This window comes from Emydura macquarii, unplaced genomic scaffold (assembly GCF_026122565.2).
Source record: "Emydura macquarii macquarii isolate MOO-44397 ecotype Brisbane River unplaced genomic scaffold, CSIRO-AGI_Emac_v2 contig_1119, whole genome shotgun sequence".
NCBI classification, from domain to species: Eukaryota; Metazoa; Chordata; order Testudines; family Chelidae; genus Emydura; species Emydura macquarii.
In genome coordinates, this window is record NW_027131256.1 from 20697243 (window position 1) to 20711334 (window position 14092).

General features: G+C 46.8%; 2 protein-coding genes across 10 annotated transcripts in view; one reads left to right on the plus strand and one right to left on the minus strand.

The window, feature by feature from the left end:
* Nucleotides 1-9661, minus strand: part of MAEL (maelstrom spermatogenic transposon silencer) — a 29003-nt gene extending 19342 nt beyond the window's left edge. The window contains exons 1-3 of one of the 2 annotated variants that reach the window (XM_067546298.1): nucleotides 9539-9661; nucleotides 9299-9455; nucleotides 2086-2250 (exon numbers count right to left, since the gene is read on the minus strand). In XM_067546298.1, the coding sequence (XP_067402399.1) occupies nucleotides 2086-2115 (30 nt within the window). In that variant the 5' untranslated portion in view covers nucleotides 2116-2250; nucleotides 9299-9455; nucleotides 9539-9661. Of the gene's footprint in view, nucleotides 1-995; nucleotides 1374-2085; nucleotides 2251-9298; nucleotides 9456-9538 lie in introns of those variants that run through there. The other variant, XM_067546297.1, reaches the window with a different exon arrangement.
* Nucleotides 8881-14092, plus strand: part of ILDR2 (immunoglobulin like domain containing receptor 2) — a 42295-nt gene continuing 37083 nt past the window's right edge. For 4 of the 8 annotated variants that reach the window (XM_067546289.1, XM_067546291.1, XM_067546296.1 and 1 more), the window contains exon 1: nucleotides 8881-9522. In XM_067546289.1, coding sequence (XP_067402390.1) covers nucleotides 9477-9522 — 46 coding nt within the window. In that variant the 5' untranslated portion in view covers nucleotides 8881-9476. The remainder of the gene's footprint in view (nucleotides 9523-14092) is intronic. The other 4 variants (XM_067546290.1, XM_067546294.1, XM_067546295.1 and 1 more) reach the window with 2 other exon arrangements.

Genomic DNA, 14092 nt, shown 5'->3' on the forward strand with positions numbered 1-14092 from the left:
ACTCTTTTACTAATGCCATTTGTTAACATTTTATTTTTCATTCAACTTGGACTATGAAACCATACTGGTCAGTTTCACTTACTAGTTCTTAGGCATTAGCAAAATGTTTTGTTTCCATAGATCCAAGCAAGCAAATACTTACATGCTTAAAATTAAGAATTAAGATTTAGTCTATTTTAAAAATGCAAGATTACATTTCTATATTTTTATTTAGTGTCCTTTTTAAAAATTCTAACTGAAATAAACTTTAATTATCCCATACTGTTTAGAATTCAGAAACTTCAGCACTGAAAATCTAGAAGTGAGACAAACCTCACTGGTTCATCAGTACCATGGAAAAATTAAAAAAAAACCCAGTATTAATAGTGATAGTTAGATGTTAAGCACCTTTAATAGTTAAAGATGTTGCTAGTTAACAGGTCAAAGAACTGTCTATTATTTACATCTTAACAGTGTCCCATCTACACTGGGCAGTTCAAACCCAGTTACCAATTCCCACAAGAACGTCACTTTAAAACTGAGATAAGTCAGGAAACATGGAGCTCAGATAAGACACAACAAACTCCCTACACAGAACAGCATTTCCTCCTGCCTGTCTCCAGCTTGAGGCAGACACTTCATTCGCGCGTGGAAATCAGTGCTGGGGTAGGCGTGTGTGCACTTGGGCGATGGGGTAGGGCTGTGCACGCCCAGGGGTGGCAGAAAGCTATGGGAGGGGTGCCTGCCTGTGGGTGGGGGGCAGGCGGGAAGATGCAGGCGGGCCCAGGGGTGCGGGGTGTGCATGAGGAGGATGGAGACGACGCACACGCGGGGTTGGAGGGCGTGCACGCAGGAGGGGCTATGCACGCCCGGGCACGGGTGGGTGTGTGTGGGCGGGAACGCGGGCCCGGTGTTCAAGGGGGTGTGCGGGAGGACAGGCGGCTGGGGGGAGGGGTCCAGCCCTGGCCGCCCCTCCCGCGCAGCTCTGCCCCGGTTCCGACCCGGGCCCCGCTCACCGCCCAGTCCCGCGAGCAGAGCGGGATGGCGTCGGGCACGCGGGCCACAGGCAGGCCGCGCCGCTGCAGCTCGGGCAGCTTCTCGCGGACGAAGAAGTAGTAGGCGTTGCGCGCGCCCTTGCGGTTCGGCATGGCTGGCGGAGGGGCGGCAGAACACGCTGCTGCTGCTGCTGCCGCGCGGCCCCTTCGCGCCCGGTATGACCAAAACCCAGCAACTGCGGGCCCACCCAAGCGCCGGATCGCTTCGCTGCCTCTCCCTCTCAGCCCCGCCCTCGCCGTGCAGGGAGAACCAATCATATCGCTTGGCTGGCAGGCCGCGCGCGCGCGCACAGGGACCCGATGGAGCCACGAGGCGGCACGTGCGCCTCTTCTCTCCTATTGGCCGGCGAGCGGGGCGTCCCTAGGGCTGCGCGCGCTTCGCAGAGAGGGAAAGGTCAAATGCGCCAGCTGGGGACACGCCTTCTCGCCCCGGGGCATGCTAGGATCTGTAGTCTCCATGGGCGGCTCTGAGCCACGGGCGCCCCCCAGGCCCGGGCGTGCTGGGAGCACTAGTGGTTCTGCCTGGCTCACCCAGCCCCACACCCTGCGAGGGCACGGGTCAGACTCAGGAGGGGCTGCACGTCTCCAGCAGGTGGCTCGGTGCATGGGGATAAGTGGCTTGGCCGATGGGCACCTGCCAGGCTACCCAGGCAGGGCAGGTGGGAACCTGCCTGCATCTTGGATGACAGCATGGCCATAGCTGTGCCCTGGCGGCTCCGCCTTTTGTGCCAGAGCCTGAGCTGTCCTCCGCGCACAGGCTGCCCCTCTGGCCCTGTGTCATTGCGACAGGAGCCTGCAAGGTGTGAGCGGAGCCTCATGGATGCAGCCAAGGCCTGCCTGAGACAGTCGCTCTGAGGGGCATCGGCTGCTCCATTTGCTCAGCGGGGGAGCGAACTCCTGTAGGCGGCAACACAGTGTTAGGCCGAGTACCAGCACTAACGCTTTCTCAGTCAGCCTGCGACCCCCAGCTCAGTACTGAAAATGAGCGGAAAAGGAGCAAGCTGAAGTGGCCTCTCTCTGCTCACTACTGCTTTAATTGAACACTGCTTACTTGACCGTCACCCACAGGAGGCAGGGACATCACTGAGAGCTCGGGAGGTTCTAGGCCACTGGGGCTGGAAACAGCTCTGCCACAGGCTTCCGGTCAGACCATAGGCAAGTCACACAGCCTCTCTGGAGGAGATTCTGAAAGGTGCCTAATGCCTCAGTTGCACACCTGCAAATACATATTGTGTATTAGTTATAGTTGGCTACAAAGGGACACACATTGATGGTATGGGCATATTTTAAAAATCTCAAGAAGAGCCAAAGATGGAATTCCTGTTCGTCTCTCTTTGCCCCACACTCTTTCTTTCTCTCACATAAACAAGCATGTAGGGATTCCACTGCATCCAGCATATAATATTAATAGTCATCGTGGGAGGGAGATGCATGACCCTGCAAGCCCCCCACAGGTGGACTTTCAATTGACTCACATAATCAAGCTCTCCACCAAAGGATGACAGCTCTTTCAGAATTTTGTTTTCTCCTTCTCCCTCTAACAACACACACAATCTTCCCTTGAAAGTCTCTATACCCCCCAGTCACATTTTAACTCAGATTAAAACACAGAAACAAACAAGGCAATCAATATTGTTTTGATCAGTTTTCTTTCACTTTGAAGGGCAGAGTGACCTGCTTCAACATTGTGCTGCTAATTTCTTCCTCCATCAAAACTTTGTGCCCTCCATTTGCCAAATTAGAATGAAGTCTCAGAGTCCTGTTGGACTCATTCTAATTCTATACATGTAGGTAACAACAATAAAAGACATTACCTCAACCACCTTGTCTCTCTAACAACAATAAATACTTTCTTCCACTTTCAGCTCACTAGGATGGCCTCTTCCTCTCAGTGGAGGATCTATCTAATCACAATGAACAATCAGCATTTGTCACCTTCAGATTGAATTATTGCAGCTCACTATATTTTGAGGCTGAAAGTGGAGGCTACATGTAGAGCCAGATCTTTGGTCCTGTTAAGTATGCCTTGCCGAACTGTAGCCACTGGCATAGGGGGTGTGACCAGAGTACCCTTGCATTTCAGTGGTATGGGACTGATTTCCTTTGGGGGTGTCATTGCAGATGACACAATTTAGAGCAGCCTGCAGGCTGCTCCTTGAGGCCTGGATCTGCACCTGGCAGCTAGAGCATCAGGGACTGTTCTATGTTGCTTTGGGCCATTTTTAATGTATTGCTTATTTTTATCTTATGTCATGGACCCAGATACCTTTGTGATGAGTACCTCAAAATCATTATGTAAATTAAATGAAAACAGACTTAATTTTGCATCATTTTTAACTCCTTTCACTGCTGTGGAAAACTACCTGTATTCTGGGTTAGTCCTTGATAGATAACAGTAATTAACTAGAGAAGGAGTAAAGAAAAGAGACCTGTACACAGAGCACATTTTTTCATCCAGCAAGGCTATGTCTTTTACACGATTCTACTATATTATTGTAAATGTTGCTACCAGTGCATCTTTGCATGTTCAGTTCACTTCCTCGCTGAGTACATACTGTTCTCTGTGTGCAACTGTAACCAGACAACCTTGTTTCTAAGAGAAGAGGCCTGACAGAAAATTCGGTGCAGGGAATGCAAGCCACCCCTTGACAAACCTTCCTAGGGACAAATTAAAAATAATATGACATTGATAATTTTAAAAGATGGGGCTCCAGAAATGACACTCCTAAGGATGGAAGTGTGTCTGAAAAATAAAATTCACAAGCAGTTCAGGGAAAAGGGTGCTCCTGGGGAAAAATTGAAAGCAGTGGATCATATTCAGGGTGTCTCATTATCATATGTCTTCTCCAGTGTCCTGTATAGCTGTCTACAGTGTTCACACTGTTTAACAATTCACTTCTTTGCCTATTAATTTCAACTAGACATAGATATGAACCTGCACTGCCTTCAGTTCTTACTATACCCACACACTTTCATAAAAAACTTTCTACTCTGTTGCAATTACACATACACCAGTGTTTCTATGTCCTGTATTGATATTCTGTGTGGCTTGAGAACAATGAAATATTAATTTAAAAAATATTGTGTTGGGAGCAGCCATTTTATGTCTGGATTTATATGGAGAAAAACAACTCACAGCTTCATTGCTGATCTGCAGCCTGTGTGTTATTTTAGGTGAGAATCTTAAATTCCCACCTGAACAGCAGCAAAGAATCACTATGACTATGGCATCTGAGAACTATAGAAAGGATGGGAAGTTTATACAGAAAAGTAATTGAATGATTCTGAAGTACCCACCAAATAGAGTGAATTAAAAAAAATCATATTATAAGACCTATTATCCATGGTGCTGAGAATATAGAGCTTCTCCACTGAATATTTCGAATGCTTTGTTATTGCAAATGGCATACTTAGGAAACAGACTCAGTGTATCCACAGTACCTTGTCTCCTGAGTTTGATGGGATGTAAAATCTTCATGCTATTATGCCAACAGATGCAGCCAGACAGCTCAGGAACAAAAACATACACAAAGACTGTGCATGTACTTGAATAATGTTTTGCTGTGAAGCAGAGGTGAATTAAAATTTATTGAGGCCCTGGCACAAAGAACATTTGGGCCCCCCACACTTCAGGAGCCCAGGGGTGCCAGAACCAGGAGGGTCGGGGAGGGCCATACCTGCCCACTTTTTAACATGGGCATAGTAGCTTTGGGTAGGTGCAGAGTGGCAGTGGCAGGGGCTGCGCTTCACAATGAGGAAGCTGATAGGATGATCAGCTCCCCTGCTGCAAAGCACTGCTCCTGCTAGCGATGACAGCCTTTTCCTGGTGGGGGCTGAGGTGGGCCTTAGCCACACTCGCCATGGGGTCCCACCCTCTGCTTCTCTCCCTCCCCCCACGGTCCCGCCCCTGGCCATGCTGGAAGCAGGAGGTGAGCTGTGGTAAGAATGACCTAGAGAGCCTAGGCCACTGTGGGGAGCCCTGGACCCTCCACTTGCCCTGGGTGGTGCGCCCTGTGGGTGCGGAGACATGAACTGGGGGCTACTCTTGGGCATTCCAGACCCCGCTGATGTCAGGTGGAGAGTCTGGGGCTCTCCATGGTGGCCTGGGCTCCTTGGGTGGTTCTTACCACTGCCCAGCTCTGGCTTCTGGCCAGGCCATGGGGTGTGGCCTCAGGGGTAAGAGGAGGAGCAAGAGGTTGGACCGCAGTTCTAGCATCGGTGGCTCCCCCACTTCTACACAGGTTCCAGCGCTCCTGTGGGGGACCCCAATTTGATCAGGGCCCATGTGTTAATCCACCACTGCTGTGAAGCTACCAGTGATCAAGGAGAGATTCCAATTTAATAGAGGAAACCAAGAAAAGAGAGAAAGTTTCACATATATGGCTGTCTGAACAGTGTGAATCTGATCGTATATTAAATAACACCTTTTGAGACATGCCAGTCTCTCGTCTGTGTACTGAATCAATATAGCATTGTCTAGTTGCGGAATCTGGCCTCACATCCCAGGGCTATTGAAATCACAGTTTCTATGGAAATTGCTGCAAGGAGACTCTGAAGGACTGAACAGATGTTCAAAAGGGCATAAGAACACTGGAATTTCCAAGCAAAATGTCAAGTTTTTCAGGAATGTTACCAAAGTGGATCACTTAGAAGTTAAGTGCTGGTGTAAAGATGTCAGATGCCAACAGTGTATTAAAAAGAGCTATATAGAATATGTCTGTAACGAGAAGAAATGACTGCTAGACAGATTGATGCTGGAAAATGAGGAAGGGGAAAATGGCTAATGAGGAAAGATAAACAGCCAGTATTCCAGGGGACTCAGAAATAAATTAGGTTGTATATGGTCACTAATGTGCACATGACTTTTGGTGACTACATTACTGAAAGGATAGCCTCTTCAGATAAAGTTGCAGTATCATTTGTAGAAGATATGGTGTATCATAGCGTGGTATTCTTCTACCTAAGTTTATCAGAATTGTGCTGGGGACAGGCATGGGGAAATTAAATAGTGTGCAGGGGACTAGGCGATCAAGAATTGGAATTCCAAGGCTTAAATTGCTACTGTTTGTAATTAAGAGTGAGAAACCATACATGCTGTGCTGGGCTTGAAATGACCCAGGATAGGTAACTGGTCAAAAACTCACATGATGGTGAAAAGTGAAACAGGCCTAACTACAGTGCAGCAGAAACATACTTCTGTTCTCAAGAACTGGACAGAATGAAAGTCATCACCGTAAAGTAAACAATTAACCCAGCAAGCCAGCCTAAAAGTTGCAAGGGGACGATAATACCATAGACCGTCAGACCAAAGGTCTAAGCATATCTGGAACATTAGTTAAAGCCTGAGTTCTGAGATCTGTCATGCATAATGAATTAGCATTTCCTGTCTAGTGAAAAAGGATGGCACCATCTAAATATTTGGAAATTTCAAAGTGACTATAAATCCAATGTTGCATCCAGAACAATAACACTTCCATGTATTGAAAATCTCTTTCCTTCCTTAGTCAAGAGTCAAAAGTTTATCAAAACTGACTTACATCAAGCTTACTTGCAAATACTGATGAAGGAAAAAGAATTCAGGAGTGGCTAACTGTAATGACGCATAAGGGGTTGTACTGGTCCCAATGTTTATCATCTGAGAGAACATCAACAACAGCCCTGTTCCAAGTGGCTATGGATCAGGGGTGAAATCTTGGTCTCATGAAGTTAATGGGAGCTTTGCCATTTAATTCAATGGGGCCAGGATTTCATTACAGATTTTGAATTGGCAGAAATACAGTGCATGCAAAGTGACTGGAAAAAAGGCTGATGTCAATCATCGTAGCTCCATTGACTTAAGTGGAACAACACCAATTTACACCAGGTGGGAATCTGGCCCTGAATAAAAAATTCCACCCCATTTCCTTGTGTGTGCATGCACAGAGGCAACAGAACTCTGAGAGAGAGTATATTTAATGAGAAATTCCATTCACTGTACACAGAATAGTAAACTTTTTGGGGCAGGAACTTTTTGTTATCTGTACATGTATAGTGCTTAGCACAATGGGGCCAGAATCCTTAATGGGAGATTCTAAGCACTACCACTATAATTAATTAAATAATAATAAGCCTATGTAATTGATTAATCGTAGGATGAAAACAAGCATACATGTGAGAAGTTCATTTTTAAAATCCCTATAATTCAATCAACTCTAAGTGGATTTCTAATAGACCATCAAAAGACACACCTGCTACCTGAAGATTATCTCCCTGCCTAATTTCATATTCCTACCACCTTAACTGAGGTACTAGAGCTCTTCAAATAAACATTACAAAACATTTTTCATCATAGCAAGTGTGTATTTTTTCATACTGAGAACAAACTGAACTATTTTTGTTCAAACTATTTTCTTTTAAAAAGTGCCCTTTTGCCAAGAACAAAGATAGAACATTTCAGGCTGAAAGGCAAACATAGGTGGAGTTTATAAGGCATTTAAAAAAAAGCCCTTTAGAATGGAAGTGTTAATGCAATCTTAGCCATAGGCATTGCAATGCATTCTGCCTATAGTGTGCAGTCCAGTACTGTGCCAAGTTTTGGATCTGATAGTGCACAGAAAAATCAGAATAGTTTGTGTCTGAAGATCCAGAATACAGCCAAGTTGAAGGCCACTCCCTTCTCCAATGTGCTTCAGCAGCATCTACAGGATCAAAGTTTTAATAACAAAAATCTAGCCCTTATGATTATGAAGAAAAACTTCCAAATAAACTGTGCTGACTCTTCTGCAAACAGTAGGCTGTATACTGCAAGGCGCTGAGCACTGATCCAGGAAAATACCTAAGCACAGGCTTAACTTCAAACACAAAAATGGCCCCACTGACTGTACCACTCTCTTCTGCTCCCACAGAAAGTTCAAGAGGCTTAGGTACTAAATGTATGAATGTGAAACTTTTTTTTTGCCAGAACTCTTCTTTTTCAGAGCCACCATCATCTTCAAGGTTTGTAAGTGATGTTCTGTCATCTTCCTTTTCCATGCCAGTAGTGATTCCACTCAGAAGTCTTTTTCCATACTACACCATGCTGTGATGAAAATCCAGCACCCCACAACCTAGATATCATGCAATCAGAGCTAGAAGACCTCCTGATCATCTGAAATTATAGTTGTTAGTCACAACGCCATGTTTTAGGTCAGAATTCACAGGGTTTGAGTATAGTAATCTACATTCATTTTCTAGTTTATACATTTTGTTAATTAGGGGAGAAATATGAGTAGAGTTGGTATTTTATGTGGCTTGGTATAGAATAAGGTGTGCACTTTTAATGGCCAGATTTTGAAAGTTGAACACGTAGTAAATGCAAGCACACTTCATTTTGTGTGCAGTTACCACAACTGTAAATGCAACATGAATAATTCAGTACACAAACAGCAGTTGGGTGTATGTTAGGCCATTTGCAAATGCTGCTGAATTGCAATAATTGTACACGCAAATTAAATGTTGCTCAATTGTTTGCAGACCTTTTTTGAAAATCAAACCAGACTCTACCTTAAAATCTACCTTAAGTTGGTGGTAGCCAACTTAAATCTGTCTTTGTACACAGAAAAATAGTTTAATAAAACAAGAGCTTTCTTACTGATGTGCATCTGGCATGTTACTGAATTTTCTTTATTTCAGATTCTACTTAAGTTTGGGACCTAACACATTTCAATTACACACATACACATCATAGAACATTGTGTGTGCATGTGCGTCCCTCGGTTCTAGTCACACACGAGTGCTGTTTGTGTGCTCCTCGGTTCTAGTTCCGTTCACACATTCACAATGCTGTGCCCCTCAGTGGTATTTAATGCTACTTGATTATTATTATATACACATGCATTCTATGCTCCTCAGTTCCGTTTTCCACTTCTGCGTTCTCTGCCCCTTACATTTAGTTTGTCACACACACAGCCTCTTTCCTCAGCTTCCTCTTCTCTGTCTCTCACCCACTGTCTCTCTCCCTGCCACTAGACACTAGATTGCTCAGTGATGAACTCTTTTCTGCTCCTGGACAGCTTCAATGGACAGCCATGTGATTTAAAAACTCCAGTTACCACATGAGCTTGCAGTAAGGGGGGGGAGGTAACAGGAGGAGGAGTGGAGCAGAGAAGACAGGGGGAAAAAAAGAAGCTTTTCTTCTGTTTGGTCTCAGTCTGTGGAAATACAGCTAGCTAAGCAGAGGTTTCCAATCTCATTTGAGATTGACCTGGAGGCCACTGAAGGATTGGAAACCTGGGATCTAAAAGTACCTTTCCTTTCTTCCCCAACACAGTGGTAGCTTCCATTCTGAAGTCTCCGATTCACACATCGGGTGGCTGCTGAGCCCCGCAGATAACGGTGAAGGGAATACTTGGGTGCCAGGGCTCTTTATTTTTCGCTGTGGTTCCAGTTTTTTTCCTCTCTGTCCTGCATGGAAAGACAAGGACGATGGATGGATTCTTGATAGGATGGATCGTTCTCCTGTGGGTAACAGGTAAGGATTTGCCTACCATGAAGATGAATAACTTTTTGGATTCCATGGGGTGCCGCTTGTTTCTTTTCCTGCCGCCTGTGTATGAAAGTCCTTGGCGATGCGGTGCAGGGGTGGGGGGAGGATTACATCTTGTGATGTGAGTGAGAGACATGCAGAGGAATGTGTGTTTGCCTGAGTTAAGTCTGGTGTGTTGGTTATCAGGGTCATAGAAGTTAGAGGCAGGAATGCATTGTTGCCAGGGCAGGAGCATTCCCTCTTTACACATTCCCTCCCACCCCCCAGCCTTCTCCCTCCAACTCAGTATGGAATTCAAATGCAGCTGGGCTTTGGGTGTTGGAGGAGAATGAACCTGGAGAACTGGGATGATCCCCAGCCATGGGAGGGAGGAGAAACCTGGGGGAATCCCCACTAACATTTCAGGGGTGGTTTGTATTTTTTGGTGAAAATCCAAGGCTTGGGAAGTCCCTGGCAGGCCTACAGGAGGACAAATAGAGATGAAAGTGATTGGGCAATATCTGTGGGAATAAGGTCTCTGATATCCTGAATGTCCCACTGTATGCCCCCAAAAGACAGTGTTCACAGAGATTTGAGGTTTAAGGGTTGGATTGTGGTCCTAGCACTGAAATGGTGCATGGCTAATGGGTCAGGATGGCAGCTCTCTGCCTTCCACGTGGGTGGGCCTGGGGGATATTGCTCTCTCCCTGCTTTCTCCTGGCCAGGGGGCATCAGTTGCTCCCCACTTCTTCCTATTCAGGTGCCATTGTGCCCTTCCTGCTTCCCCCGGGGTGGCATCACCTTCCACCCAGGTTGGAGGATGGTATTGCTCTCTCCCTGCTTCTGCTGCATTCCTCTCCCCACCTCACTTTGACTCAGAGGGTTAGGGGGAGGTTGCTCACTACCAGACAGTGTCAGATTGAGAAATTCCCTCACTCTGACGTTCCCTGTCTGATAACTTCAGGTCTGATGTGTCTGGATGGGACCAGAGCATTGCTCAGGCTCTTTTCTCCTGGGGTGCCGAGGAGAGTGCTAGTCTGGATCACTGTTAACTGGGACGGGCAGATTTGGGGCTTTTGGTGGTACAGGATCACCTCAGTGTTTTGGCATGTGGGAGTATAAAAAGGAGATACTGGGCTTTGGGGAGGAAACAGTGTGAATCCAGAGGAACAGATTGTCCTTGGCTGCCATGCTGGAGGAATAACACAAGGAGCCTATGCTCTCCAACTCACATGCCCACGCTAGGGCCGGGAACAATTGTAGGAACTGCTCCCTTCCGGCGCTGCTGGCAGCACACACCAGTCCAAAGGGGTGTGAAGGAGGCGAGGCCATATCCACCCTCTGCACTGGTGCACAGAGAGCACCAGGCATGGCATGGGGAGCACCCACAGATGAGGCACCCTGCAGGCGGGGAGCAGGAGTGATGGGGGCTGCCTGGTCCCTGCGTGGCCGGGGTCCTGCGTCTCCCTTGTTGCGCTCAGCGCGGGGGTGGAGGGGCCGGGTCAGCGTGGATGTTGGGGATGTCAGTGGGGGGCGGCTCCTCTGAGAAGGGCCCGGCCGGTGCCCCCACCTCCCAATACGCCACTGAACAGGACAGACACACAGCAAGACATGGAAGAATAGTAGCCCCTTGTCAGTCACAGGTAGGAGGTGCTGCCTCCCAAGGAGCCAGTGCAGACACAGGCAACTGCAGGAGCAGTAGGGAAAGGGCGCCAAAGTTGCCTGACCTCATCAGGGAAACTGAAGTAGAAAGAAAGAAAGATGGGGTCAGAGAGAGAGGAGTCACATTTTTAAATTTAAAACGCTTCTAGGTGGTATCTGTTTTTCCAAAGGGTTTCCTGTGAAAGAGCCTTCAGACTTCCCACTCCTCCTACCCAGATTCAGGATTCGAAACAGCAAAATCAGCCTCTCCTTATAGCACCTCTCTCTCCCCCACCCATCCTCCTCCCTGCTTTTTCATTCTGAGTCACTTCAGTGCCAGTGCTGCCTACAGCTCCCTACCACGTCTCAGTTACCTCAGTTGGGGCTTAGGCAGTTTCCAATCCTCCACCTCCTCTCTGGCTGCTGCCGCAGTTTAACATTTCAGTACATGGGTTTAGAGCTCCTGCACTTCCAGAATTACCACTACATTAGTGCCTGCTTACAGCAGAGTACCTCCTGCCCCATGCTCTGTCTAAAGGAGCCCCGGCCTGGTAGTTAACAACAGGGTATTAAATTTCCCCCCTTCTAAATAAGCCTCCTATCTGGGCATGAATTGCTGGCTAACACCATAGAATAGATACATTTCCCCTTTCCAAAGGACCTGCAGATCAGGATATCCCAGCTGCTACCATAAGGGTTGCTGATATTTCCTCCTTCTCAGGGAGCTCCTAACCAGGACATTCCCAATGATCTAACACTGGGCAATTGATGAAGTTCCCTTTTTTAAAGGAGCTTTTAAAGAGAACTGGCTGCAGTTTGGAGCATGTGAGACTGGTATGGAGCAAGAGATACTACTGCAGAAAGATGGCCTTCCCAGCTTGTCTGGTGCTTGATTTTCAGGATGTGACTGTGTGTTACTGATTGGGACTGACTGCCAGCGGACAAAGGCCTTAAAACAAGCAACAGGTTAGCAGTTGCTGAGTGTGCCGATGGATAAGAGGGCATCCTTTGTTGCTGAGCTGGATTCTGTGAATGAGTTCAATTTCAGTTTTCTTCCCTCCTGCCCTCCATCCACTGTCTCCTAGTGCTTGTGCAGGTCCTGCGTGTCTCCTCACAGCAGGGAGAAAGCAAAGGGATGTGTGTGAGAGTGTGTGGGGGAGAGAGACTGACTGATAAACAGGGATTCAGGCTTCCATTCTCTCCAGTGGCCAAGCAGAGGAATTAAAGGTGTGTATCAAGGTAAGGAATTCCAATCCAGCCAAATCAGCAAATTCACTCTCTGGAAAAAGGGAGTGGGAGACGGAGAGAGAAGAGCAAAAGAAAGAGAGGGTGAGACGGCGAGGAAGCAGAGAGACAAACATAAGAGAGAAACAGATTCTCGCCCCCTCTGCTCCCCGCCTCCTTCCTTTAGGTGGGCTGAGAAATTTCAAATCGGTACTCACAGTTCCTTTCCTCTCAGCAGCTAATTCCTCTCTATCCTTTGTTTGTCTTTCATTTTCGGCCCCTGCATTTATCTTTTGTTTGGCTCTGTGCATTGTGATTTCTTACTGCAATTTCAAAAAATCCTATGTCAATTCCAGTGGGTTTGGTTGGCTTTTTCTTTCCCCCAAGTGCCTGACAGCTGGTGTTTTAGTGACAACATTGAAAGGATAAAGGGCAATTTCTCCTTTATCCTTTTCCTGAAAGTGGTAGTGCAGATATTCTCCCCATCTGGAAGGACAGGTACAATTTGTTGAACACCTTTGAGCTCCTTAGCAGAATTTGGCCCAGGTACTGTAAACCTTCTAGGTGTCACTGAGTTATGGAGTTAGAATCCTGCAGTCATATTTGTTTCTTTTATTTTAAGTGAATTTAGTGCTGGTGAAAGGTGCAGCCTTAGAGACTGAGGTCCTCCGTTTATCTATAGAACAGGCACAACGTGGACAGCAGCAGAGCAAACTTCCCTCACACTGACCCCAGCCCACCCCTGGAGGGGCTACATCTAGGAGGGTGTCCAAACTAAGCACCTGATCTTCAGCTCCCTGTAAGATCACTTTGCACTGCTGCCCTTTAACGCTACCCTAAAAGGACAGTGGAAGAATCCCCCAATATTGAGGAATCCTTGGATGGTGTAAAGCCAGCATGAGCTGTCTTTACTCCCTCTGCTTCTCCAACCCCAGCTGACTGGTTGTGCTAGGGCTCTGTGAGGGTGGGCGGGGTCATTTGGGTCAGAGCTGGAGTGCAGTGTGTCCTGCTGATCCCTGGCCAGTGGATTGGCCCCAAGGGAACTGCTCTAGTGGCTGTAAGTTAGAGCAGCGCTGTAGCCAGCTTTGCCTTCCCCTATTCAGCTGTGCCAAGCATGAGCGAGGTGCAGCTGGGTACTGAACTGTATGCATTTTCTGACCTGTTAATATTTCCAATGGGTTGCACTTAAGCGGTGCAAGCACTGATGGAAGTACTAGTGCACTCAAGAGCTCAGTTATATTAGCAGTCGCGGATGGTCTGTTCAGTTCTAGGGCTTTTGGTTGGGACTCATGTTTATTGACAATTCTGAAAGCGGTTTCTCAACTGCAGGGATGCCAACACTGTATTTCAGAAATAAGGGACTGTTTTCTTAGCAACCCTACCTCACCCCTCCTCCTGATATTATTATTAACATTATTATAATTATTATTAGCATTAACAATAATAATAATCAGTACTCACCTACATTCGCCAGGGGTATTTCTTGCTGCTTTTTGCAGCTCCCAGCAACTCCTGATCTTGTTATACGGAGATGAAAAAATAAGGGATGTCCCTTGTAATAAATGACTGTTGGCAACCCGGGGACTGAGACCACATAGCAGATGCCATCAAACTGTGATTGTAACTGAAACAACTTTCAGTCATTAATGGGATGGATGGTATTTGATTTGGTGACCAGAAGTGTATTAATATTTTACTTGAATATATACCC